This window comes from Pyrgilauda ruficollis, unplaced genomic scaffold (assembly GCF_017590135.1).
Source record: "Pyrgilauda ruficollis isolate IOZ18807 unplaced genomic scaffold, ASM1759013v1 scaffold43, whole genome shotgun sequence".
Taxonomy (NCBI): Eukaryota; Metazoa; Chordata; class Aves; order Passeriformes; family Passeridae; genus Pyrgilauda; species Pyrgilauda ruficollis.
The window spans coordinates 8,732,150-8,759,446 of record NW_024525823.1 but is presented as its reverse complement, the minus strand read 5'-3'; the positions used below and the strand labels follow the sequence as shown (position 1 = coordinate 8,759,446).

Sequence of the window (27,297 nt, the reverse complement as noted above, 5' to 3'; positions counted from 1 at the left end):
CTCACTTGGAGGATGAGGAGCCGCGCCCAGCTGCAGCTCAGTGAACCTCCTTCTAGGGTTAAAGGAAGAAAATGAGGCTGGAGATCAGGAAGAGCTTCTCGGCAGGGAGATGCTCTGAGAGGAGGGTCAGGACAGCGGTGAGGGCTGGGATAAGAGTGGCCAGAGCGGCTTTCCTGGGGCAGCTCGCCGGGCATCTCCGGAGCTGCACGGCTTTCAGGAGCTGTGGGAATACAGAAGTTTCAGCTTGTAGGAAAAGCGAGTTTCTGCTCCTTGAGAGTCTAGAAACTTTAGAAGTGTCTAGAAATCTAACCTAAAAGAAAGAACCAGTCGAGAAATCCTTTTTTTTTTTGTTGTTCTTTATATAGTTCTTACACGCATCATGTGATTGTCTTCAGTAGTCTGAATCACAGCTGATTTAACATTTGGCACTGACAGTAAGCGACCGAGGGCCGAAAGCAAGGGATGGCTTTCCCGACGAGGCACACCGTTTGGGAACCACACCGGGCTTCCCCCTGAGTTATTTATCCGCGCCGCTCACGCAGAGGCCGCCCGGCTTCCCAGGGGAGAGGCAGCGAGCCGCACGCAGGCATGGCCGGGGAGCCGTGAGCTTGGAAGTGTCACTCCCCCACAGAGGCTCTCCCGCCGCCGCGCCGAGCCGTGCGTGCCTCTCGCACTTCCTGCTGCGGAGCCAGTTCTGCCGCTTACCTGGGAGAGGCAGGGAGGGTGTCGTAAAAGGAGGGAAAGCCGCCCGGCCGGCTGAGGAAGGAGCCCCGGGCGCGGCGGGGAGCGCAGGAGGCGCGCAGCCCTCTCGCTCTCCTGGGGCAGCCCGGCGCGAACCTCCCTCGCCCGCAAGGTAAGAAGTGTCAGAGGTGCCGCCTCTCTCGGCCCCCGTCTGCCCTCAGCTGCTGACCCGCGCTTGGCTCTCGCTGGGGCTTTTCCCCTCCTCAAATCGCTGTCTCGCTCGCTTTCCCCCTCCTCTCTCGGGTCATGAGAGCCCGAATTTCACAGATGGTTACAACATGTTTCAGCCATTTCGCTGCAGTTTGACTTGTTTGTTGGTTCTTTTATTTTTTTTTTTTAATCAGGAGGGGTTTGGGGTAAACGCTGGGGACGGACACGCCTGGTGTCGAAATGCTGTCCTGCCTATTTACGTAGTTGCCTGGCAATGACTGGCGGCCAGGCCTGATCCCGATCCCGCCCTGCCCGGCTCTGCAGGCTCAAGGTGGTGTGTTGGCCCATGGCCCTCTCCCTTTCTCTTCCCTTTCCCTCTCCCTTCCCTTTCCCTTCCCTTTCCCTTTTCTTCCCCGGCTGACCTGGGGCTGCATAGGTCCAGATCCACAGAAGTGGTGAGGGAGAGGTGGCTGCAAGGTGTGAAGAAAACAGGATCACAGATCGGTTTTGCCCCGTCCTCTATAGCCTTGGCATGGAAACAAGTGGGAGCAAGGTGGTAGTATTTCTTTTTGATTAGGATAAAATCAGCCATATGAAACCCACTCCCATTCCATCCAGTTTCAGGACACAGGTTTTGTAGGGTTAGCACTGGCTGGGTGCCGAGTTTGGCACATCTGGGCTTACTGGTCCTCAACCACCACCAGCAACCCTGAGACCTGAAATTCCCATTTCCTGCAAGCCTTGGATGGTTCAAGGCCTGGACTGGCCACGCCAGTGCCCCACCATGACCAGACATTGCGGTGACACCCACGGCGGCTGATGCCAGAGACAGGGATGCGAGGAGGACGGGCGGCTGGGCCGGGATGAGCAGGTGGCTGGCTGCCAGTGTGCTGCTGCCTGCAATGCCATCAGCCTCTGAAGCTGCCTTGCCCTTTTAGAGTGCTGGCAGTGTCTGGAAGCATACTGTATTTTTAATTTTTTTATTTTCCAGTGGAGTTGAGTTTTCTTTCTGTTTTCCTAAGTCAGGAAGCAAGGCATGTGCAATTATGGTGTTCGTGTCTGTCAGTGCCCCCCACCCCCAGCAGTGGCTTTTGAAGTTTGGCAGAGGGTACATGTCTGAAAGATACACACATTTCTGCACGTTTCATGACTGCGAGTGAGCGAGGCTGTTCTCACGCCAGCTGAGGGAACACGTCAGGTCCTGCAGGCTTCCCTCAGCCTCCCGCCGCCCACGCACTGCAGAGCAGGCTGAGGATGGGAGAGACATCAGCCCTGTGAAATACCAGGGGCTTTTAAGGAACCAGAGTTTTCAATGTAAGGCATGAAGCTGTAGGAAAGCAGGCTGAGGAAATAGATGCTTCTCAGAGTAATCCCCCCATCCCACCCCACTGAGCCAGCCCCAGCCAGTTTTGTGACAGGAGTTTTGGATATCCCAGGGCCATGGGATATCCCAGACTGGGGGTTCTTAAGTGCCTGTGAGAGTTTTATCAGCACCAGAAATGGGTGGGAAGTAGCCTCTGGAAAACAATCACATTTTTAAGAATACTGCAGATAATTGTAGATGTTTTCATATTTCACAAAGTTTAGTAAATTGGCAGGGAATGCTGTCTATATCTGAGATGCCTGTTTGGATCCTGCTAGAGGATGTCACCCTTCTAGTTTCTTACTACTTACTGCCCAGCATTCCCTTAACATGTATGTCTATGTCTACACTAAAAAGGCAAAAAATATCAGGTTCGCTCAAGCTTTTGCACCATGGATTGTCCAGTGAAGCAGCATTAGTGCTGTGAAAGAGAATGTGATGTTTGCCATGCAGATAGGATTTGAAGTATGTTCTCCTGGCACATGTAGATTTTCCTGCCATGGCTTCAGAAAATACATGAGAGCAACCATATAGCCAGAGGAATGTTGTTTCCGTGTTCTTTTTCTAATGTTTTCCAGAAGTCATAAAAATAAGCATTACCTGCCCTAGAGGGCTAAAAGTCTGGGCTAGGAATGTGACACATTGCCTTAGTCTGTGCTGTGGAGGGTACCCAAGGGAGAGGCTCAGTGTCCGTGATGACAGCAGCTGAAATTTCTAATGGTGAAGTGCAAAACTCTGAAGCTTGGATTTCCTTGGCAGTGCTTATTTAAGTTGTAGACCCAAACCAGTTCCCACATTTGCACTTGCTCCTCGTGTAAGGATTTCTCTCTGGGATTTTTTGAGTAAAGATGTGTCTAGTGTTTCTGTAGAGAATGCTGAACTTAGAGCAAGTGCTCTTGCAAACTTAAACTCATCTCATCCTATGGCAACAGCTCTCCTTGGGATCTCAGCATGTGCATCCTCACAGCAGCTTGCAAATTGTGCATCCACTTACTCCCATCCTGCAGATGGATATCAGCAGCACCAGGGAGCCTAAGGGATTCAGCCAAAGGAATTATTTGGAAATCAAGAAATACCTGTCTGTCCCCACTCCTTGTGATCTCAGCTTTGCCTTAATCTCTGTCCATGCCATTTCAGAAGTTCTGAGACTGGCGAATAAAAAACCCTGTCCTTGTGTGTTGTGCACCAAGGAAGGTGAGGTTTCTTTCTCATCCTAATGTTTTCTGTTTTAACAAGGTAGACAAATAAAACTTTGATCAAAAGAGCAAAGATATTTTCCCCCTCTCCAGAAGCAGCAGAGAGCAGAACCATGCTCATGTTGCAGTCTCTCTCTCCTCTGTCTCTTCATGACAGAGGGTTTCTAATCAAAAGCAGATAGATGGTTAGTGTGTGTTTTGGGACAGCGCATCCTGACGAGTCTTCCTGCTGGAAAACAGATGAAATAAATACCTGATGGATTTTGCAATCAGCTGCAAGAAAACAGCACAGATGAGCTAAGCCCAACACCCTTCCCCTTGTCCCCTTGCCTCCATAGGAGGATTTTTAGGGGACTTTGGCCGTTGCTTCAAACATGGGTGCTCAGGCCCATCTCTACTGACCTGCAGAAGAATTTGCTCCCCTTCATTTATGCTCTCTGCAGGTTTCCAGGAATGGCCATGGCCAGCAGCAGCTGGATGTGAACAGGAGATCTGGGTGGCTTCCCCTGTCTCCCTGGCAGAAGCAGAGGAAGAAGCTCTCTGGGTGTGGGAAGCCTCACAAGGAAGCTGGAAGGGGGCTCTTCTCAGGAGCTTGAATCACTGAGCACCCACCCACAAAGGTTATTTGCTGAATTAATGCACATTGCAGAGCTGGGTGTATAAGGAGAGGAAGGAAAAAGAGTGCTTTAAGGAGTTCCCTTGACATTTTTGGGAGCAGTCCAGGCTCTGTCCCTCTAGGAAGGGCCTCCTCACTTTATTACAAGCAGAAATATATGCAATGGCTCCAGCTGGTTATCAGTAATCTCCTGAATAGTCAGAGGTGCAGGGGGGATATTAAATTCTTGACGTTTTCTGGCAGTATCATGAACTGACTTGAAGTTGCAGTGTCTTTCCAAATGAGGTTGGGCACGATCTCTGCTCTCCAGCAGCCTCTGTGCCAGAGAAGGTATCAGGCTACAGGTTTCTGAGGGTATTTCAGTATGCTGAAGCATTCCTTTCCTCTAGTTCTTCAACACAGGAGACCAAGCAGGTAATTTTTCTGCCCTATGCCTAACTGTATTTGCAGGATAAGCTAAGTAGAAAAGTCAGAGGAGACAAACTGAAACTCAGCAGCACAAGGCAACATAAAATACATGGATAATGGGCTCTTTTGGGTCTTTTTCCAAAAGCTAAGAATCTTGAGCTGAGCAAAAACAACACCCTGAAGTACGGCTTTTGGAGGAGGATGTTTTTGAATCATCTGTTATATTTTCAGCGGTGTGGGGATTTCTCTTGGGAATTCCCATCCACATGCCATTGCCCGAATTGCTCCAAAGATGTTCAGCATGTCCTGGGGTTAATTTATCCCCGGGGCCATTGCTACAGACAGAGCTCTGCTGTTGTAACACCTTCTCTCTCCAGCCAGGGCTACTGAGGGAGGAGGAGGATGAAGTCTCGTTTCCTACTTTTTTAATGCCAAAGCCCTCATCCCCTTGGTGCCTCCTACCTTGACCCTGTGAGAGCAGGGGCTGTGCGTGGGTGTCAAAGCTCAGCTTTTGCTTGCACCCCGCAGCAGGGTCTGAACAAAAGCCTATCTAAAAGACCTAGAATTTTTTTCAGGTAAAAATGTAAGTGATGGAATTAGTTGTCTCTTATGTCTGACCAAATTATTTCACTCAGGTATTTGGAGTAGTTTTTTAAGGTCATGTTACACAGGAAGGAAATAAGGCTGTCTTTTAAATATTAAGTTGATTTGGGAGATAAAGAGGCGTTTATCCATTCAGAGGTTAAACTAATAGGAAAGACATTTTTGAAATATTCTGAAGTAAGACATATGAAGAGTTTAGTGGCTGATGATTTGCAATATAGTTTATTAGAATCCTAATATCCCTTCTCCAAAAGGCAGACTAAATACATTAAATAACAAACTTCAAGAAAGCAAACCTGAAGTTTTCTTGCCCATGTTGTCCCTTTCATTAGATTCATGCAGTTTGTTTCATAGATAGTCAGATGTTAGCAATGGAACTAAAAAAAAAAGGCCAAGAACTTTGGAGGTTGTAGCCTCCAAAGAAATTTACTGACTTTTAAATCCCATCTGACACCCAATCCAAAACCTACGGAAGTCAGTAGAGAGATTTCCATTATTTACTTAATTGAGCTCTGGAATGAAATCTCAGTTTCTCCACAGAAATCTGTTCTTCTTGGTATGGTGTTAAACTGAAGGCTATTGAATATAGAGGATCTGAATTCAAAGTATTTTCTAGTATTTTCACCCAGCTACTTCAGAGACCATCAAAACAGCATCTTGGTGTATGAGGCATTGCAAATATGTTTCTGAAAAGTCTAGTTCATATGTTTGCTAAGGATTATGTCTAATAGAGGGATGATCGGACAATGCATGTGGCCTACGAGATGGAGCTGTACCCCAGTCCTCAGCTGAGTTGTGCTTTGTGAACACCAGGGTGAATTTTGCACAAGGAACCAGTTCACTGGAGATGCTCAGCGGGGAAATAAGAGATTGCAGTGTGATTTGTGCTGCTGGAGTGTGCATCATTCACTTTACGACCAAACATACAGAGATATCCTCAAGTTGAAGCATGTCTGAGCAGGCACTTCAAGGCCAGTTGATCCAAGGGTCAGGTTTACAAAACTGTTGAGGTAAGCAGAAGACAGATGCTTTGCAGGGAGGGCATTTGACACCTCTTCTTCACAGGTGCTTCTCTGTCAGGGGACCACTCAGCAGCTTTACAGCCTGGTTGGTGTAAATCTGACTGTGCTGTGCTGCCCTGGTGAGTCACCACCCCAGGGCAGTCATCATTTAACCTGACTCTGACCAAAGGTCCCAGGCAAAGGACACTTTGCCACCCCTGCACAGCATCCTGACATGGTCCTGAGCTGGTGCTGAGAGCTCCAGGTTTTCTCTTTCCCATCACGTCAGCTATGCCGGTTGGAAAACTGGGACTCAGCGGGCTTGGCTGATGTTTGTGACCTGGCCTAGAGGAAAAGGGGTGCAAACCTCAGGGAGAGACTGATGGTGGTGAGCTGGCTGTCAGCCTTTCCAGCCTGGGCGCTGGAATGGCAGGAGCTGGTTTGGCAGCAGACCCAGCTCACTCGTGCAGGGGCTGCAGCTGTCGGAGCAGCAGCAGCGTGTGTGCTGTGCTGGTGCAGCTAATAGCTGCTCTGAGGACTTGCCTACATGGGAAAATTTACCAGTGTAATTATCCCACTGTAATTATCCCAGGATAACTCTCCCTGTGGATGTGCTTAATATAACATAGGGTATGTATGAATATATGGCAAATCTTCTGCACAGATGGGGTTTAAGTTACATAGAGGAGGAATGTTTACATTGCAGCCCAGCAGCAAAGCACAGTTTATATCCTACTTCCCAGCAAATGTTACACCCAGAATTTGCTGTGCCAGAGGTACTTTCAGGGGGAAGTACGTGTCATTTGTTCTGATCAGCAAAAATGTAAAGCTTCAACCTTGCCCTGTAAACATGGGACACAACATTTGCTTTTACAGAATCACTGTGGAAGCCAGGGTAAAGGCTGGGACACTGCTTTGTACTTCTCTGTGATCCTGTTCGCCTCTTTTTTATAGAGTGATCATTTAAATTTGTTGTTCATTTGACTTTTTTGTTCAAAACACTGTGACTGAATTTGGGAGGAACCCTTGGATCTCTAAAAGCTCTTCAAACATGTTGTGATTTTGACTTTTTCTACCAGGCTTTCAGGCCAGATTCTTTCACCAGATGTTGTCATTCCCATTGCTTGAGTGCTTAGTCCCCTCTCCTCTGATAACTCTCCTACTTGGGATTTTAGCTTCTTCAATCTGATATAAGGTGAATGGCTGGCGAAATTATGAGCATCAGGTGTATTTTTCTATGCTCCATGGTAAAAAAGAGAATTTGCTGGGAGGAAGCTGAGCTGCACCCAGTAAGAGGATGAAGATGGCTTCCTGAAGCCTGCTCAGCATTCACCCATCACTGCTGCTGTCATCCTGACTCAGGGTGAAGCAGGTGTCCATCATCAGGAGTCACTTGGCCAGACCAAATTTACTGGGATAGCAGTTCCAAAAGGAAGTGATAATTTTGTTTTGGGCCCAAGTCAGTTCTGAAGGAAAGATGGAAAAAATCCAACCAATAACTAATCTCTCTAAATAATCTTTCTAAAATAATGAGAGTTGTGCGATAACAGGCTGGAAGAAACAGTACAGTAAATTAAGCAGCAGCACTTGGAAACAAGATTTCTAGTTGAAATTACTCAGCTAGGTGCGTCATGAAGTTTACATCGGATGCATCAGCTGTTATTAGAAGGTCAGAAGTAAAATAATTGCAAGTGGTTGTGTTGCCTGGATTATGTCTAAACCAAACCCCCAGACCTAAGCAGTCTGATCTGCTGTCAGGTGCCAGAATTACTTCTGAGGGGCAATTCATCTGTTTTTGCCCTCCTCCACTGTCAGCAGGAACAGTAGGTTTCAGAAATCCCATAAAAAACCATTTTATTTGCGCAACACAATTTCCAAAACTTCCAACTGCTATTTCTTTTCCAGCATCTGAGATAGAGTTATTTTAGGATTATTGCCCATGTGAAACTGTACCGTGTTCACAAGAGTCCTTTTTCTTGTTTTCCAGCTTGCTGAAAAATCCTGGCCTTGCAGTAAGGCAGCTGACTCACTTCCGGTTCAACAAAAAACCTTGGAAATGGCCTCTGTGTCAGGTTAGTCCAAATTATAACTCTCTACTAGCTTCACTCCAGCTAACCCTCTACTTTCTTGTTTTGCCAAAAGTCAGCCAGACCTTTCTTGCTGTTTTCTGCCATCTTTTTAAAAAGCATTAAAGTATAAAGAATCTAAAGAATACGTATTGCACTTCAGTATTCCAGCTCACAGTCACTGAATGATGATGTGCATTTGACTGTGTGGCTGTCCATCTCCAGTGTTACTTCTCTCAATTTTTCAGGCACTTCTGTGGGTCGAAGCATACCAGTCGAAGTGGATGAATCCATGCCATGGTCCCAGTTACCTGAACATATCTTGGAAAAGGCTTTGCAGCCTTCTGGAGAGGATATGGAGGATGAGGAGGCCCATGTTGCTCAAACACCTCAGGCCGATCCATCTTGCCTTTGCAGAGCACCAGCACATCATCATTCAGCACTGTCCGTGGAGCCAGACAGCAGCTTGTGGTCAAAATATACTGATCCTGGTGGAGGTGGACACTCCTGTTCCCCTGGTGAATCAATATCAGGAGTATTTCCCTCGAAGACACATTCTGTAGCTATGGACAAACCAGGCATGCAGCCAAGATCGCAGCTTTCAGCTGACACCAGGCACAAGTCCAGTAAATCAGAGCAGATCTTGTCTGATGTTCCTGAGGACTCACTGGAGGAGAGCAGCCAAGGGAGTTCACAGTCACAGCAACCCTCAGGAAACAGACTCCTGGCAGAGCTGGGAACTGTAGATACAGGGTACAACTCCCAGTCACAAGACGTCATGGGCATCAGGCATCTGGAGCCCCCCTTACCACTGGTGTCTGTGCTGAACCCCCAGGACCTCCCAGGACCGCTGATCTCCAGAGAGTTTTTGGGACCTGAGCATCAGCAGTGCCCTGTGTGCCATCACTTGCCCCATCCCAACACGCAAGCCCACGGCTGCTTCAGGCACCGCTGCCCGGCACAGCAGCCCCCACAAGGCCCATGTGAGTAGCACGCCTCGCCCCACAGGAGGTTCTCTGGGTGTATCTCAGCCATCATTCACCAAGGGCGTGTTTCCAGCACAGCATGCAATTATTAAGCTCTTTAAACATCTAACTGCAGTCCCTTTTACAGTTTCAGATTTTTGGGTTATGTGGCTGGACTCTGTGCTGCAAAACCTCTGAACCTCTTAAGTTAAAGAGGTCACGGTTACTCATCAAGTGCAGGCGAATGGTTGTGCTTAGAAACCAGCCTTTGTCGGTCTCGCTGAGCATGCACAGCCTCTCCCTGCTGTTATTTCATATTCTAGTCATTTCCTTCCTCCTTGCATCAGTCATTCAGCAGCCTCCTATACCCACTCAATTCCTGTTGTTTTCATAGATTTCCTTGCTCCCCCTTGGATCCCCGAAGTTGAGAATTTCCTGCCAGGATCAGGATGGGAGGTTACCCTTGATCTCCATAAATAGTATCTCCCAGCACTATGACCAGACTCACCCATGTGTTTTATTTCTATGTGAAAAGAGCGTGACATCCATCATCCTAATTTTTTTTCCCTGTTGTCAGCTGAAATGAAAGCTCATTACTTAAAATGGAGCCCTCTCAGCTGCTGGTGATTGTGTCACTGAGCGCTGATGTGACTCCCTCAATATGGGCGTTCTGGCTCTGGGAGACTCCAGTGCAGTTTACAGCCTGCTATTAATTAGTATTCCTTTCCAGTTTCTGAGATTTTTATCTGTTATGAAGTGAGCTTTGAACATTCAACAGCAATATAATTGTTTTAATATAATTTATATTACATTAGGCTCATGAGACCCTGACCTGTTTTGGGCTGGCTTTGTAATAAAAAGCTGTAGGCCTGTTCTGATAAACTTTTTTTTTTTTTTTTTTTAACCTTTTTTTTGACTCCACAGCATTTATATTGCATCTGTTTAGGGAGTTTTGTCATTTCAGCTATAATTAGGTATATGAAAGAGGAGGGTTTCAGAAACTCGGTTTCCAGCTCTGATTTTGGAACTTTGTAAAGGGGAAGGGGCTGTAGATGGACTTTCAACAACATCTACAGCTTAACATTTGGAAAACGTCCTCTGGTTTTCCTTTCGTACCTTCTCCTTTCAGTTCAGCTCTAAGCAGACAAAGGGCTGGTTGCACAACATCGCTCACTGTTTACCTCCGTTTACCTCCTCCACAAGCAGGCATCGTGAGAAGTAGGACATTTACTGAATGAGGACATTTTGTTTGAAAGCAGGAACTCTGAAAGGCTTTTTTTCTTTCAGAAAAATCACTACCATTCCAGCCATATCCAGAGGGCAAAAAGAGTAAAATAAACTCAGATGGCTGGAGCAGATTTGGTCAGGACCAAGAAGCTGGCAACTGTACTCCTGTTTCTCTCTCACATGCCTGCTGCAGCGTAAATCACCTCCTGACAGCTCCTTGAGTCTCAGATAATTGTTGGGCAGTGGCAACCCACAACAAAGCTCTGCACCTCCCCTGGAGAATAGCAACTGTGCCCAGAGGCTCTAAGCTGGCTAGGGCACCTGCTATTTGAGATACAGCAACAAAACTGCTTCTGAAGTCAAAGAAATGTTCACAACAGTGCCGTGTGCCCGGGGACCATAATTTCAGATATTTGTCTTTCAGGGATGTGGGGGTGTGTGGGCACACATGCCTGGCCGCGCTGTGCTTTGAGCTGTGGCTGTGCATCCAGTATACTGTAGCAGCAGACAGATCCAAAGGAAGCTGGTGAAACATTGGCCTTAAAATCTCCAAAGCAAACGAGTGTCCCAAATCCCAGTAACCTTCTCTAGAGCTGGTCATGAGGAATCCAGGAGGAAACCATATTGACTTCAATGTGGTTCTCCCAGTCCCTTTCACCACGTCCTGTTGCAAATAGATAAGAGAGGGGTGGGAAAATCTCCTAAAACAATCTCAACAAATACAATGTTGCTGACTCACAATTTCATCAGGAATCATGGGGTTGGTTGTGTAATCATGGGGTTGGTTGGAGGGGGTTTTTTGTGCAGTGTTGGCTCCTGGAATTGGAGTATTCCATCAAAGCTTTGTTTTCTTCCTTTATCCTCCCCTTAAAAAAAAAAAAAAAAGCTAGATGGTCCTCATGGCTGCTAGGGAAAGGAAGGCATGACCTAAAAATAGGATTTTAAGAAACAGTTTTGGGGGAACAGAGCATTTGAGTACTGCAGCTTTTAGAGACAGCTCATAACACCATAATCATGCAGTGCTAATAAGCCCTGCCAGGCTGGACTTTGATCTGCACACAGCAGCTTGGAACTGCACAGAGCTGCTGCCTAATGAAAACCACAAGCAGAAAGACTGAGAGAAAAAAAATTCCTTTTCCCCAATTGGGAAACAAACAGCTTACATTGCTTTCTCTTTCAGTTTATGCCAACAGTTCCACTGTACAATAGTTATTAATCAGTATTATGTGTGGCCAGCAACAGTAAAGGTTTTCAGAATTACTTGAGCAAAATTATCACTTTGGGCTTCCCCTGCAGCCTCTCGGATGGCAACAGGAGCAGCAGCAAATCCTTAAAATGTCACTTTGACAGAAAATTCACACAAGATGAAGTAACAAACTAAGCGATTATTTTTCCTCTTTTCATTTACAATAATCACAGTCTGTTTAGCCTTACTGTTGCAAACTGATTTGTTCCAGGATTTTGCATCTGCTTTCATGAGAACTTTGGGATGATTCATTTTCACAAGCCATTGCCAAAAAGAAATTTAAAAAAAAACCCTACCAAAAAACACTGAGGCACAGTCAGCGCAGGGACAAGGCAGCCCTGAATGTTTAACTGTCAGCTGTCCCAACAGCCCAACCCCGAGCAGGGATCTGAACCGTGCCTTATGTGAATGGGAAATAGCAAGCTTTAGACTCCAAAACATTCCTTCATCTGGCTTCTTTCAGAGCGAGATACCTGCAAATGCCTCCAAACTGCTCAGTTTCCTGAGACATGCCTGGAAAGGAATAAACACAAACTGAGGCAAAAATGTGTTGGCTGAAATGATAGTTGCTGCCTTTATTTTCTCACCCTCCCAGATGGCAGAGCTCCTTACCAACATTTTGCTGAGCCATTGCAACCACTTCCTCCTGTTCCTGGACCTTGCATGAGAGTTATCCGCCCGGCCCAGCAAGTCATCCCAAATTACTCAAACCTCCGTGCTCCCAAAGGCACTGGAGACCGACCACCTCAGAGGACATGCTCCTCCCCTGGTCCTCCTCGATTCCCGTAAGTATTGACTTGGGGGGGCAGGGGTTGTGGGAAGTGGAAGTTCCTCTGATCTGATTTTGTAGGCTTTCAACCAGTAATTCCGAATCCTTGCACTGTGAGCTTGCCCAGGCTGCAGGAGTACATGTGAGATGCTGGGTTGTTTTCTTTATTTGCTGTTTTACACCCAGTGGGGGCCTGACCCTTTCCTAAAGGACTTCAAAGCCGGATACCTGACACGTTGTTAGAGCACACCCCGAAATGCATGCCTTAAAGAAGATAAATGCTTGAAGGTTAAAGGGATGAGGGGTTGAAAAATATTTCAGTTGAAACCTTAGAGCTCTCCTGCTCACGGGCAAAGGTCAATTTGGTGGCTTGCTGGGGTCTTCAGCTTTACACTGTACCAGCCTGGAACAACTCAATCATTGCCTTCCAGTGATTTCCTTCTTACCTCTTCTGTGGTGCAGAGAAAAAGGGAGAAAATCCCATCAGTTGCTGATATATCTCTACACTGCAGTTTGCAGCCTTCTCTATGATTTTTCATAGCAAAATGTCTGGCACTTTTCAACCAGGGCTTTTTGACTGATTTTCAGATATTAATTACCAGGCCTTATAATCTTATAAGTATCTCATTAGCAGATGGGAAATCCTATTCATGCAGGGGTTCCTTCAGACTCAGCTATCTAAAAACAAATTGAAGCTTCAGGTTTTGAGAATATCTGAAATCAGACTGTTTTTATTCAAGTGTCACAATACTTTTAGAAGTGTTAAACTTACAGGCATCTGTGCTTGAAAATGTCCACTTATGTGACATGGTCTTGGCAGGGAACTGTGAGAATCGGCAGGACAAAAGAGGACAGACAGTTGAAATATCATTCTGCTCTGGCCTGTGAAAAATTAAGGGCTGTAACAGAAAAGTGACAGCAAGATCAGGGAGTACCTGCAGCAGAGAGAATTGCCCTGAAGAGTTTGTACAAAAATGTAAAAATATTGGGAGATAGTGAGTATCCTTTGCAGTAGTAAAATTTAAAACCAAACTCCTGATTATTAGCAGGATATTTGTTAGATAAGGTGGAGTTTTGGGAAGATCTGTAAATTAGCCACTGGTAGTGTTTTTGTGGCCATTGATGAGGCATGTGTTGCTTTTGTTAGTACTTACTTCTACTAAAAGAGATCCAGAATACTTGGGGTCTGTCCTGTGGCTGCGTGGCTGCTGCTTGCAGGCTGACTCCAGGAACAGCAGTTATATGTTGGTAATATTTGCCTATAGAGTATTTTGTAACAGAAAACATCTGCACTGAAATGAATAAACCAAATCTTAATGTGACAACAGAAAACATGCTGCGACCAGCCTGTCATCATTCATTTAAGGAAGACTAAGAAAAAAAAGAGAGTGGTCTTGATTGACTAAGCATCGTGGTTCTGTGGGGGAAAGCTCTCAGAGAAACCTAAAACTCGTCCAACAAATTCAACCCAGCAGATTGCAAGCTCACCTCGCATAAAAATCTCTGTAGATTCACCTTCCCATTGACTTAAAATCTGAAGCCAAAGTGTAGTAGGACAAGAACTGCTAAGCTTCCTAAAATCATCCCTCTCTGTCTGTTTACTACAATGGAGAAGACATTAGGCAAGATTATTGCAGGTCTGGAATGCTAATCTCTGACATGAGAAACCCTCGTTTGGGTCTGCCATTGTTGGTCAAGAAATTAACTTTGTTCCCATTGGCAAAACATTGGGTTTGTCCAATGCTGGAGACCCTCCAGAGCTGGAGCTGGAGTTGGAGTGCCCTTGTACACCCATTTTCCCATTTTCCAGCTTTCTCTGAGCCTCCTGCGCTGCACAGGACATTGTGAGAGCATCTGAGGTGCCATGAAGTGTTCTTTACCTTTGGATAATGGGAAGAGGTTACCCAAGGGCCACCCTGCTCCCATATATGCATAACAACATCCATGACATGCCATTATTTCTCACTCAGAAACAGCCTTTTCTTCTGCTAATTGCAAACTGAACAGCTTTCAGCTATGATGTGACTTACTTCCTGTGATTAATGTTTCTCCGATAAACTGCTTGTTGTGGTGGCCTGTCACCAAGGTATCCGTTCCAAAGACACTGTAATAACCAAGCAGATGTGCTGAGCCAAGCATTTCTGCAAGAACTTTTCATAGCTGATATGCAGATAAAGTTGTTAGTGTGTTATTAACAGGAGAAGAAATTCTGAATTTTGGCTAAAAATAAGTATTTTCTAAATCCTCCATTGCTTTTCTTTGTAGAAACCAGCTATACAACCAGCTACCTAATGGTCAGCTGCCCCCCAAGGCATGTGGCCTGGATGAAGCATGTGGTTGTCCTTCTGACAATTTTCCATCCCCAGCTGCTGTCCCAAGACCTCTCAGTAACCCTGCAGCTAGGGGAACTCTGAGAACCAGCAATCTGCCGGAGGAGTTGCGTAAGTGGTTAGCAAATTTTTTCTGTGCAAGATTTTACAGCATGGCCTAACAGCTTTAGGTGGGAGAGCTCCAGAATGGTGAAGGGGGAGGAGAAGGCAGGGGGAAATGACATTAAGACAACAAGAAAAGAAAATACCAAGTGTCACCACATCTCTTGGGTGTGAGCATCTGTGTTTGGTGGGATGGAATTACCCCCTTGAATCCTGAAAACATAATGGTCATTAATTGCTTGTTATTTTGTTTACAAAAAGTAAACACTGTTTGGATTGTTTTCATGACTCCTTGCTAAACAGGATGTCCCTTTGAGGCAGGAGGGGCTGGAGCTTACAGTAAAAGACTAAAAACAAACAAAGCCTGGGGGATAAAGTGTTTCTGCCTGTCCCAAACCAGACAAATATGTTGAGCCTTGACCTCAGTTTCTCCCTGAACTGGTGAGTTTGGAGAGGACTCTGGGACATGCTGAGGGCAGCCTGAGATGCTTCTATTGCCACCAACACCACAGATGCATTCACCCTCCAACTCTTAGGGTTTCAGAAAAATAGCTTCTTTCTGAATGCCAATCTGACTAGTAGGTGAGATGTACCATTGATAAGAACCCTCCACAGCTCTCCTGAGGCTTTGATTTTTCATTTATTCTTCATTCTGCTTATCACCTTTCAGATCCAGAGAGTCACACCTCTCTGGCCTGTAGGAGTGAGTTATGATACCAGATGTCACTCTGGGATAGACCCTACTTTATCAGTTAGTGTGTCCTAGATGGCGGAGTTACTGGGTAAAACAGGGTCATCTGTGGTACATGCACAGCTGGATTAGATCAGCCAGCTGCTTTACCCTGATGCAAAGCCATGAAAACCCCTCCCATAAGGGCAAGGGCATTGCTGTCACCAGCCATGCATCCTGCCTGCACAGGGTGTTAATGTTGCTCCAAGGAGAGCCAGTATGACATGCATAAGGGCCCCTCCAGCTCTGTCATGTCAGTGGGTCTGGGGAAAGCTGCGCTGGCTGCAGCCAGCGCAGGTAATTCGAGCTGTGGGTGAGAGCCCAGGCTCAGGTATGCCCAAGCACTGGGAAAAAGCAGCTCTGGCCACAGGGCAGGGGGAGCAGCAGAGATATTTAACCTCTGCAGCTTGCCAGTAAGGCAGGAGGAGCTCAAATCTAGAGCAGGGCTTTGTGATAGGGGGTTGGTTTCAACACTGAGCTGCTGCACTATCCCACATCCATTTCGTAAACAATCCAAAGAGACCTAAGTGGGCAGGACCTGCAGCGTGGTGGAGAAGGAGGGCTGTGACAGTCTCACCCTCTGAATGGTGTATTTAAATGTGTTACATACTCATACAGACTCTCTCTCCCAGGCAAGGTCTTTATAACCTACTCGGTGGATACGGCAGTGGAGGTTATGAAATTTGTGAACTTCCTGTCTGTAAATGGATTTCAAACTGCTGTAAGTATTCCTTCCAGAAAAAAAGACTTTCAACCAGGGAAGAGGTTTTTTAAAAAAAGCAGAGGCCATACACTGTCCATTTGAATGTTTTTCTGGTTATCATCACATTTTGAAGGCTAAAGAAGATACAGATAGGATGAACTAGCCTTGGTTTTGCAAGCTGTAAAACTTAAATTATCTGCCTTTTTGTTTTTTCTTCCTTTAACTGAATTTTGTGCTTTGAAATATGCTTTAATAATGATCCTGGAAAATTTCACTTAGCGACACCAGATGGGCAATAGTATGAGGTTTTGTGAGCTATTCCATTAATATTCTCATATTTGATCTGTAATATCAGTATTACAAAAGGTCAATTTTATGTTCTTCCCATCTTACCTTTTATTTTCTCCAATGCTATTACATAATTGATTCTTCAGACGTCAGTAACTTTCTGCTAAAAAAGATCTAAAAGTAGATTCTAAAATTCACACAGCTTAATGAAACAGCCCATCTCATGGTTTTGTTTGCTTTGTTATCCCTTTAAAAGTGATTTTGCTTTGTTATATTTTCAAAAGGAATTCTAAAAATCACTGGCCTGAAAAGGTCTGTGTCATACTCTCTAATCCCATAAGACATTCAGATTTTTACTGAATTTCTCATGAGTTTGCTTTATCTTAGAGGCCCACAGAGGCTCTAGGATTCAGTGTTCATCAAAATCTTGATTCATATTTTCTTATTACAGGAGCATATGCTATCTGACCCCTCAACCTTCACTCTTTGGCTCCAATTCAGGAAAGCATTTAAGCAAGTGGCTATCATTAAACTGAATGAGACTCAGTGGGGAGCTTTGCACATGCTTATTTATTTTCATGAATCAAAGATTTTTTTTACAGAGACTGCAATTGTACTTCTCTCCTGCAGTTCTGTACTATGACCAATTCATAAGAAAGCTTTTGGGCACCATAGCTTTACAGAGTAGAAGGCTCATTAATAGCACCTTTGCTGGACAGGCAACTCTTGGAGCCTGTTGCAGAATAATAAATACAGCAAAATGGCCCCAAAGCAGGGAAACAAGTGGGCTCTCTGCATTCAGAAAAGGAAAAAGAAAGACTTGAGAGCAGATCATGACTTTTATCTCAAAAATTTGGAGAAGTTAATACTTACTCCATTGATCACAGTCACTGATTGCTGGTTTCTGGGTCTACTGGGCGTGCAGAGAAGCAAGCAGTGTTGGTGATATTCAGTCCTATGAAGTCCTCCACTGCTCTGCTGTCACCGAAGTGTGGGTGACTGCACCCAGTCATTAGTGACCTGGCTGACTTCCCACCACACACCCTGAATATTTAGTTCAATATGAAGCTAAAGCTTCACACCCAGTATACCCTTGCAGTCAGAAAATAGCAGGCATTTGCAGCTATACAGATGGAGAAGGTGGGCAGCACCTTGTTCTGTCCAGTAAAAAATGCCTGGGAGTTGGGGTCTGGCAGGGCAGCCAGTCAAAGGGCCAGCTGAGTGGGAGCTCAAGGAGGTGCCTGCAGCAGCCCCTCTCTGCCTGCTGCCTGTCCAGCTTGACTCCAGGTTGCATGGAAAGGGGAGAAGTGCATGTACACTTTTTTTCCTAAGGGAATTGGAAATGCTTGTCATAAACAAAGAAAGGAGTACGTGCTCTATCAGTGCCGTAAAATGGGGAGGAAAGGTGAAGGGATGCTCACTACAGACTTTCATTCTCTTGCAGATTGATATCTTTGAGGACACGGTACGAGGTATTGACATCATTAAGTGGATGGAGCGCTACCTAGGTGATGTATGTAAGGGCAATTTAACCTTGTTTATAGCAGAGGTGACCTGAGGAAAATGGTTGAATTATTCTAATACACAGCAGGGACAGAATGAAAATGCAAGACCCTACTGTTGTCTTCCCTGCCCCTGTAGAAATGGCAGAGGTGTTGCAGAGAGAGGCAAATCTCACTCACATCTGTATCTGATGGTCCCAGAGCTCTTTCTTTAAGAAATGAAAGGCTAATCCTGGCATTCTTGCGAAATTCTAATGCTGCCTGTTACATCCAGCCTGAAGCTGCCATTGGAAAAGTTATTCGTCCATCCCCTTTTTAAATTGTGGGGTTTAGCTGTGCTTCGTTACAACAATATCTGTATTTCATCCCAGGCTGCACAGTCATGGCTAATGTTCATCCTTCTCCCCTGTAGCTTTTACACTGATATCTAAAATACTGAAGGATTCTTCTGGATAAACCATCCTACATTTAAACTGGAAATTGGTATTCTCTTGGTTGATATATTGATATATAGATTTGCTCTCATCACTTTGTATCTGTCTAAGCAGTAAAATGGAGATTTATCTTGCTGACAGTGGTGTCCCCTGCAGCAACAACTTCCTCTGAAATTCCCCTGAGCAGTGAGTGCACATCTCCTTTAGGATCAAGGCAAGTGGTTGGACTGTACCAGCACAGCTGGGTGCAAACTGGCCATTCTGTCACTGGACAGGAGCCATCATGGGCTGCCTTCCTTGGATTCTCGCCTTGCTGAGTGGCCACCTGGCCAGATCTGACTCACTCTGGCCAAATCTCCATGGTTCAGTAACAGGATGACAGAAGTGGTGGACTCTCCTCCACCTGAGCAAGGAAGCTCAACCATCTGAGCCAGCCCTACACAGGTTTCCAGCAGGTGTCCATGCAGGCAGGATACAACTGCATGCAGAGCCAGCCTGGGACCTCTGCCATGGAAAAGCAGTCATGCCTACTGGGGCTTGCATCAGGACAAATTAGGTTTGGGCTCACTGTGTGTAATGTAGGTAATGAAACCAGAAGACAGGGTGACTTTGCTTTTGCCAAAAACATCATTATCACTTAAAATACAAGCTGGCAGATCTGCTCTGGGACTTGTGCACAGTCAGTAGGAGAAACCGGTACGTACAGAGAACAATCTCCTGCCTCCACTTGAGGATCTTTCTCTGACTACCCACCCCAGAAAAGTTTGGTTTCCCTCACTGACTGTAGAGGCAGTTTCTAACTTCAAAACCTTTACATGTGTGTGGAGGAAGTGACTGCTTGGACACAAGCAGAGGAAAGTGTGCAACTGGGCATGTCTCTTGCAAACCCTCAACATCTGTAAGTTCTTACATACATGTCAAGCACAAGCAAAAGTAATTCAGGAGTATGTTGACTCAGTGAAAGGGATAATGACTCCTTTGACCCTATGGTGGGGCAGATTCTCTTGATACAGCACAGAAGGAAAGAGTTAATTACATGCCTGGCAGACTGTAAGATTTGGAATCCTTACACAGGCTTCATGTGCTGGGGATGAAAGGCAGGCCCCAGGTAAACACAAGTAGGAAGCTTTCATCTGCTGCATTTCAACTGGCCTGCCATTAAGGAGGAGAGATGTTCCCCAGATACAAAGGATGGTCCCTCTCTGGAAACCTGAGCTCTATGTGGGGCTGGGATTAAACAGGTCAGAGGCAGGATCTGGGCTGTCCTAGCAAGGTGGAGGAGCATTGCCTTCAGCCCATCAGGACAGAGCTGCCAGGTACCCCTAAACTTGCCCAGGCCATTCACAACAGCCCCCCTCTCTGCACAGCCACCTCTCTGCACACTTTGGCACTAAGATCAGCAAGAAAAGATATCATTTCTGCCACTGAGAGCCCTAGAAGTAGCTTCCACAGACCGCTGTCTTTATTAGCTTTTTGTATAAAAAGCCATAGATGACTAAAGAGATGCGCTTCTGCATAAGCTGTTGGAAAACATTTGGGTCTGAATTTGAAGACAAAAGTTTTCAGTGTATGCACATAGACACTCTACACTGATAAAAAGTAGCTTTTTATGACAGGGATTCCAAGTGTCAACTGGTAGCTGCTAATACATCTCTTGACATTTCGATTTTCTATATTGAGATGTCGAGAAATAACGAGGCGAACGAGTGTATGAGTTCTCCTGTATTTCCTGCCAGAATGAATGAGATCCTCTTGTGTTTGCCAGGAACACAAAGATCACTTAAAACACAAACTGGCAGATTTCCGATCTGCCTCTACCAAACACGCTGTGTTTCTCAATTTCATGAAAGTGCTTTTCTCCCTAACAGAAGACGGTGATGATAATCATAGCAATCAGTCCAAAATACAAACAGGATGTGGAAGGGGCTGAATCCCAGCTGGACAGGGATGAACACGGCTTACATACTAAATACATCCACAGGATGGTAAGCAAGGACATGCATTTGCTGTTTTACAAAGACTGTCTCTTCTTCTCAAAAGACAAATCTGTCTCCAAATGGCAGGTTCTTTGCTTTGTTTTCCCTAATCCCCATAGTTAAACACCCCTCTTTGGAATTCATTAATCCTTCTTCTCATCAGCTCTGTATGCTCATTAACATCTGCTAAGAGGTTCAAGGAAGAAAAATCCTATTAAACATGCTCATCTTATTTATTCATATTCTTTATTGTTCAATGTTTTTCCCCTCCTTTGCCTTCTTGAGCCCTTGTACAGCCCTGAGCACAATCTTATCTAACAGTGCCTGACCTTCCTCCCTCTAAATCAGCCCCTGTTGCTTCAGCCATCCTGGAGCTGAGGTCTTTTCTTAGGCAGCAGTAGAGCTGACTGAAGGATGGAATTGCAAAGCAAAGGCCCGAGATGCAATGTGGGGCTCCTGGGGAGTGCACAGAGGTGCCAGAGGACCAGACATCCCTTTCCACAGCCTGTCACAGGATGCACGTTCAGCCCAGAAGAGTCCATAGAGCCATGAAGTGATCCTTTCTCCCTTGGTTTGCAGTTAGCTGCCTTTCTCAGCCTGTAACCCATCTGATCCCCCAGCTGGAATCTGCAGTCAGGTTTCTCAGAAGCTGTCACCAGCAGATGAGCCCTCAGCAGTACTTTGCTGTCCGTACCAGCCCTGGGATGCCTGTGTCCAGGGCCATGGACAGGCTGGGCCCTGGCTCACACACGGACCTTGTCTCTGGCTGAAATCTTCTCTGGCTGAAATCTTCGTAAGCCAAATGGGGGTTAGTCAAGTCAGGCTTCACCAGTTTGAGATGGATTTCATGGGATTGCACCTGCAGCTAAACCCACAATTATTTCACACCATGAAATGAAATGTTGACAGATCTTTCCTGTATCCTTTCTGTAGCAATGAAGAATTAGATTAAGTGGCCAAACCAAACAACACCGAGTCCACCAGCAATAGATCAACTCATTTAACAGAAGAGCAGTTTAAGTAAGCAAGGAATGTTTTCATACATAGGGTTTAGATGCATGCAGAGAAAAAATGTCATTACAGTAAAACTGGCTTTTTGTTCTATTCTAGATGCAGATTGAGTTTATACAGCAAGGAAGTATGAACTTCAGATTCATCCCTGTACTTTTCCCAAATGCCAAAAAGGTAACATACATGCATGCTTATATGCTTTCCACATGATTAAGTGCATATTATTTTGATCACAGTGCAGCAGATGGAATCTTAAAACGAAAACACTCAATTTCTTGGTTCTTAATAGCCTACAAGTAATATTCAAAGCTTATAGGTTTATGTATTCCAAAGTTCATGCATTTATGTACATGCAAATAAAAAACATTTCATCCACAATATAAATCAGTGTATAAATGTATTTCTGATGATGAATTTACAACTAAAACTCAAATTGCCTTGAGCACTGAAAAAATTTAAATGGAGATGGGCAATCTATCTGGGAAGCATGCTTTTTATATTAACCATTTTATAATTTTGTCCAAATGCAATGCTGATGAGTGAGATGGGCAGGATTTATGACTGATGTGAAGAGAAGGTCTGGAAGAGGTAGTGTTAAGAATATAAAAATAAAGAGTATAATAAATACTAAAGTACTAGGCTGTTTCTTGAACTTTGACGGGCCCATCAAAGGTAAACTAGGACTTGCAATTTCATCTGCCCTCCTTACTTGTTTTGAGGATTCATTTGAGAATAAGCAATAAGTAATGCAACAGATTCCCATCTCTTCTACCTTACTGAGAAAATCTCTTGGATTTTTACAAAGACTAAAATATTAAAAGGCTTCAGTTATAGCTTTCTCAATCTCCTGCATTGTATTCATGTTTGTTTTGCATAACTAAATGCTTTGTGCACTCTTGGCTAGCTGTCATGTTGCCCCTAGGTACAGCTGCATTTTAGAAAAGTATGGAAAAATTCTTTATATTTCTTTGGGTGCCCAAATTTTGGAACATGAGTCAAAATTTAAACAATGTTATCAATGGTTACAAGGCTGTGCAGTCCCACTTCACTTGTGGATTTTAGTGCAATGAAGTTCTTTATTTAAGCACCGATTTAAGATCAGAAATTTGAAAATATGTCCCTGGGTTTGTAAAATATGTGAGGCCCTGTGGTTGAACAGTACCTCTGGTATTTCATGTCATTCAGATCCCTTCCTGAATGATCTCAGTCTGCTACTTACCTTAAGTACCTGGAAGACAGCAATGGTGGGAATTGGGCAGGCCAAAGGCAGAGAAGCAGTCAGCCTTTTTTCAGTCAGTCTTTGATGGGGGAAAAGGGCTCCTAACCTTGGGGCTACTTGAGTGCCCAACATGTGAACAGACCACACAGTCTAGAGCCACTTGGCACCTTAGGGGTTGCAGAGAAAAGTGTCCCAGGAGGCACTATAGCTGTCTTGGGGCTCTGGAACAGAACAGTAAGTTATGATAATTGGGGCTCAACTTTATTTATCAGAAGACTATTTAGTGTATAACAGCAGTTGTCTCAGACAGTGGTCTGTAAGGAATTTCCAGGGCTGGTTTATCCAACTGCCTCTATCAAGGCATCAGGCTCCAGGAATCCTGCCTGCCCATCCTCTGTAGTCCACATAACCCTTCAGTTTTTCGAGAGGTGCCTTTCTCATTAAATTATGCAGATAAGCATTTTCTACTGCTGTTAAGCTTTAGTCTCTTTCTCAACATAATCCTTTGGTACATCGCCTACCTTCACCTAGCTGCTTAATGATAATGTAACTGAGGGACACCATGGGTGGAAGGAGAGCACCAGAGCCTGAAAAAGTTGCAGTAATGAAGTCTGGAGGCAGTCAGAGGAGGTGAGGTACCTGAAAAGCTGCCGAATATATGTACAATTGGATGATGTTGGCGGGCAAATTACTTCAATTTTGTCTTTTTTATACTGTCCTTTATACCTTCAAGTATTAGCATAGCTGGCAGTGGAAAAAAAGCAGAAAAGGAAGATTTGGAGGTTTCATCTGGGGATGGGGCTATTAGATGAGTTAATCTCATACACAGCACATCATAAAGCACTGCTGGTATGTGAAAATTAGTCGACCTCCAACAGGAAGAGATCTGTGTGATCCAAGGAGCGTTCATTAGGAAGCTGAATAATGAGGCGAGGAATGCACAACACACGGTTAAGGTGGAACTGGCATTTCCATCTTCCGGTGGTACACTACTAAAGGAAACATGGGTCTTGCTGGTTCAAGGCTGGCATCACAACAATCCACAGATATGTGTCCTCCTCATCTGGCCACCTGATGACCAAAGCGTTAAGCCAAGATTGCCCCATGCTAGAGGCTTCCTCTGGAAGCAGCCAAGGGGTGAGATGAACAGGGCTGGTGCCAGGGAAGGCAGGAGATGTCAAACCATGCTCTGTTGTCACAGCCCTGAACAGTCCTGTCCTCTGCACCAATACACTCTGCCCTCTTCCTAGCAGTTTGAACTGCAGAGTTATCAAATACTCTCCCTATGACATAGAGGGAATTTCCTCTCAGCTCACAGATACACAGCCAAATTTTAAAAATGTAAAAACAGTAACCATTTTCCCATTACTCCCACCTGCAGTGACAGATGCAGTTGTGTGGCAAGGAAAAGCCCCTTTCTCACTCTGGATAAAAACAGCAGCTATAGCTACCCTTTACCCCTACACACCTCCCTCAAGTTAAAACTATTACCAGAGCTGATTCATGTCCAAGAGCTTTTTGCACTGACTTTATTATGGAGGGTATTAAACCGCACAAGCAGTTTTGGAAACAAGGCACAGAGCTTGTCTCTGGATGAATAGTGCCTCTCTCATTATCCCCACGTGCTGATTTCTGACCTACTACACATTTCTCACACTAATTTCCATCTTAACTAATGAGTTACCCATGTGGACCTTTATCAAATGCGTTTTTGCAGTCTAGACTGACTGTATCTACTGTATTTCCTTTGTCCAAAAAATGTAGTTTCTTATCAAAGGTAGAAAAAGGGCTCATTTGGTAAAACTCCTGCCATATTTAATTGCATTTCCTTCTATAGCTCTTAACAAGATTTAGTAAAGAAACAAATTCCATGTAACAATGGTATGCATGTGCATGCAAACATAGTTATCTTTCTCCCAGTAACATTTGAGTCTCTTAGCCAATTCCAAAGAGCTTTGTTAAAGCAGTTAAATTCAAAAAGATTAAAATCTGTTCCTCTGCCAAAATAAAAAGACTAGCAAGTGGAGGCAAGAAGCCTTATTTTTACTCCTACCAAAGGGAATGCTGTGGGATCTTACCCCTGTGCCATGAGATGTCCATCTAGAAGAACAACCTCCACTTTAGGGAGACCACTGATCAAAGCCTATCCTTTCTCAGCCACTGGAGAAAGAGGAGGGTCAGGCTTGATAGATACCTCTGCCAGTCACAAAGCTGCTTGTTCAGAAGCCTAGGTGAGTTCACACTAATGGATCTGTAGGTGCCCGAGTGACTTATCTCCTTCTTCCTATACAGAAATCCTGTAGCTCTAACAGAGTGGTTGCATCAATTAACACAAACTGCTCTCTGAGCAGGGAAAGTGATGCAGCCTTATTCCTACAGCTGTACAGGCCAAGAAAAAGACAGCCAATTTGAGAAGCATGATCATGGGAATGAAAGGTTTGGACTGCAGCTAGGCTGTTTGCTGGCAGCAGGACATGTGCAGCCCATGCCAGGGCATCCCCTGGCGAGGTGCCAGAGATGTGCATGCCAGCAGCTTTTTGCTCTGTCCTCTTGGAGCTAGCTGCACTAGCTTGACAAGAGCTGTGCTGTGCTAACAGGGGCTATCTTGGGAAAACACTGCTAAATAAGAGGTCCAGGGACCAAGTGCTGGATGTCCTGGCTTGTCATGTTGCTTACCTGCTATCTCGTTTTGGCTAGGTTCTGGTATCTCCAGTTCCAAAAAAAAATCTCTGTTTTGTGGTGACCATGAGCTGGTTTTGGTCAAGGATCTGTCCCTCTGTTAATTAGTGGTATTATAATAGCCCTTCACCCCTACATAGCCAGGCTGTCCCTGTGGAAACTTCCCAAGGCTGTGGGAACACAGGAACATGAGGTCTGAGCAGGCTCATCTCCATCAGCCACTGTCACTCTCCAGTGCCGTGCTGATCCCAGCTTCATTATGTTGATGGACAGTACCCAACCCCTATGAAGGACTGCACCTTTTCCACAATGCAGGGATTGGTGGAGGTTTGACCCTGCTAATCTGGAGATACATTAGTCTCTCCTCAAGCTCAGCAACGGCCTCAGCCTTCTGCTCAGTTGGTCAGAGCACACCATGCTTGGTGAAGAAAGGGGAGGGGGAGAGGGCTACCAGCATGCAAAATGTTCCTGTGGGGTCCCAGTCTTTCCCTACTGATCCTCATTCCAATGTTGAACATGCTGTATGGATCCTTTAGCAGCTACTAAGGTGGCAGGTTTTCCCTGCTAGGGACACTTCTCTTCTCTTCTCTTCTCTTCTCTTCTCTTCTCTTCCCTTCCCTTCCCTTCCCTTCCCTTCCCTTCCCCTCTCCTCTCCTCTCCTCTCCTTGTTTATTTTCACTAGCTTTTCGATGCCTGTCATTGACATCAGACTTCCTTTGAAACATGGTGAAATTAGCCAACATGATGGCAGAAGAGAGACAGGCAAGCTGTGAGATCACACAAAGTTCATTTATTTAGGAACCCAAATACAATTCTGAAGCCAAATTAACATTTCTTGTTGTTACAGGAAGTGCCTAGAACAGACAGAATTAAATCTTCCTTGGCAGGGTGTGATGGAATCTGAAAGATTCTGGTAGAGATTCAGAAGGATTTATGGGATTTAGCTTTTATTTTCCTTGGTTTTTTTCAGGAACACGTGCCCACCTGGCTGCAGAACACTCACATTTATAACTGGCCAAAGAATAAGAAGAACATCCTTTTGCGGTTACTGCGGGAGGAGGAATACGTTGCTCCTCCGATAGGACCTTTACCAACACTCCAGGTTGTGCCGCTGTGAACATTTTAACTTGAAGCACATGACGAGTGGTTGTTAAAGGGTTGTTCCTGGCAGGGAGCCAACACTCTTCCAGATGGCTCTTTTTGATGACAGAAGACACTCTTTCTGCTAAAGGAATTGGTTGTCTTGGGTTACTCAGGCTCAGCTTGTTCTCTACCATGTTAAACATCTATTTCCACAGCTGATGGGGCAGAACTCTCTTCTCTAGATTTTTTAATAAGCTACAAATGGAAAGAGTGCCCACTTTTATTTTAACATCTGGTTTTAACATATTCCTTTTATTAGTCATTATAGCAAACAAATACCAGAAATAATGTTGCAATAAGTGTAAAATAAAAATTACATGCTCCTTTTTGCTCAGGGTTTCTTTAAAGATATTCCTGCTTTGTATAGCATTGTTGAACCATCAATTTGTATATACACTATTAAATATATTTGCCTTTTGTAAGGCAATCTTATATCCCATGTCCACTTCTATTATTGCTGGGGACTACAGAGAAACGGGTTGGGTAAGGCAGATTTTCCTTAGACTGTCTGGCATAAAGAGACTTGCCTTCAATTAGGGGACTTTGAGATCTGGAATCTCTAGAGTTCCCTTTCCTTACAGCTTGGTCCCTCACACCTCCAGCGTGTTGCAGCAACAGTCCCCACCAGGAGAGCTGAAAGCATGACTACATGTGTGCTGTCAGTGCCATGGAACACTGCAGTATTTTTATGGCAGGCCTTTAGCCTCAGCATTGCTCTTCAGCCCTCATTTAAAACAGAGCATGTCAAAGGACAATTGGCATTTGGGAAGGCAGCGATTGTTGAGAGAAAGAACATTGACTCCTACAACTTGCAGTATGCAGTACGGGG

General features: G+C 45.0%; 1 protein-coding gene across 5 annotated transcripts; it reads left to right on the top strand.

The window, feature by feature from the left end:
• The first annotated feature begins 385 nt into the window (after positions 1–385).
• On the top strand, positions 386–26,900 carry TRAF3IP2 (TRAF3 interacting protein 2). Of its 5 annotated transcripts, none has more exons than XM_041478018.1 (10): positions 386–853; positions 8,066–8,150; positions 8,393–9,127; positions 12,178–12,367; positions 14,617–14,792; positions 16,146–16,234; positions 17,949–18,017; positions 20,309–20,425; positions 21,527–21,601; positions 26,296–26,900. In XM_041478018.1, the coding sequence occupies exons 2-10, from the start codon at positions 8,135–8,137 to the stop codon at positions 26,440–26,442; spliced, it is 1,614 nt and encodes a 537-aa protein (XP_041333952.1). In that variant the 5' UTR covers positions 386–853; positions 8,066–8,134; the 3' UTR covers positions 26,443–26,900. The 5 variants fall into 5 exon arrangements, 4 of the variants coding, with proteins under 4 accessions (XP_041333952.1, XP_041333954.1, XP_041333953.1 ...); XM_041478019.1 differs by lacking the exon at positions 386–853 and adding an exon at positions 3,937–4,070; XR_005956014.1 differs by lacking the exon at positions 26,296–26,900 and having other exon boundaries at positions 17,949–18,012.
• The last annotated feature ends 397 nt before the right edge of the window (positions 26,901–27,297 follow it).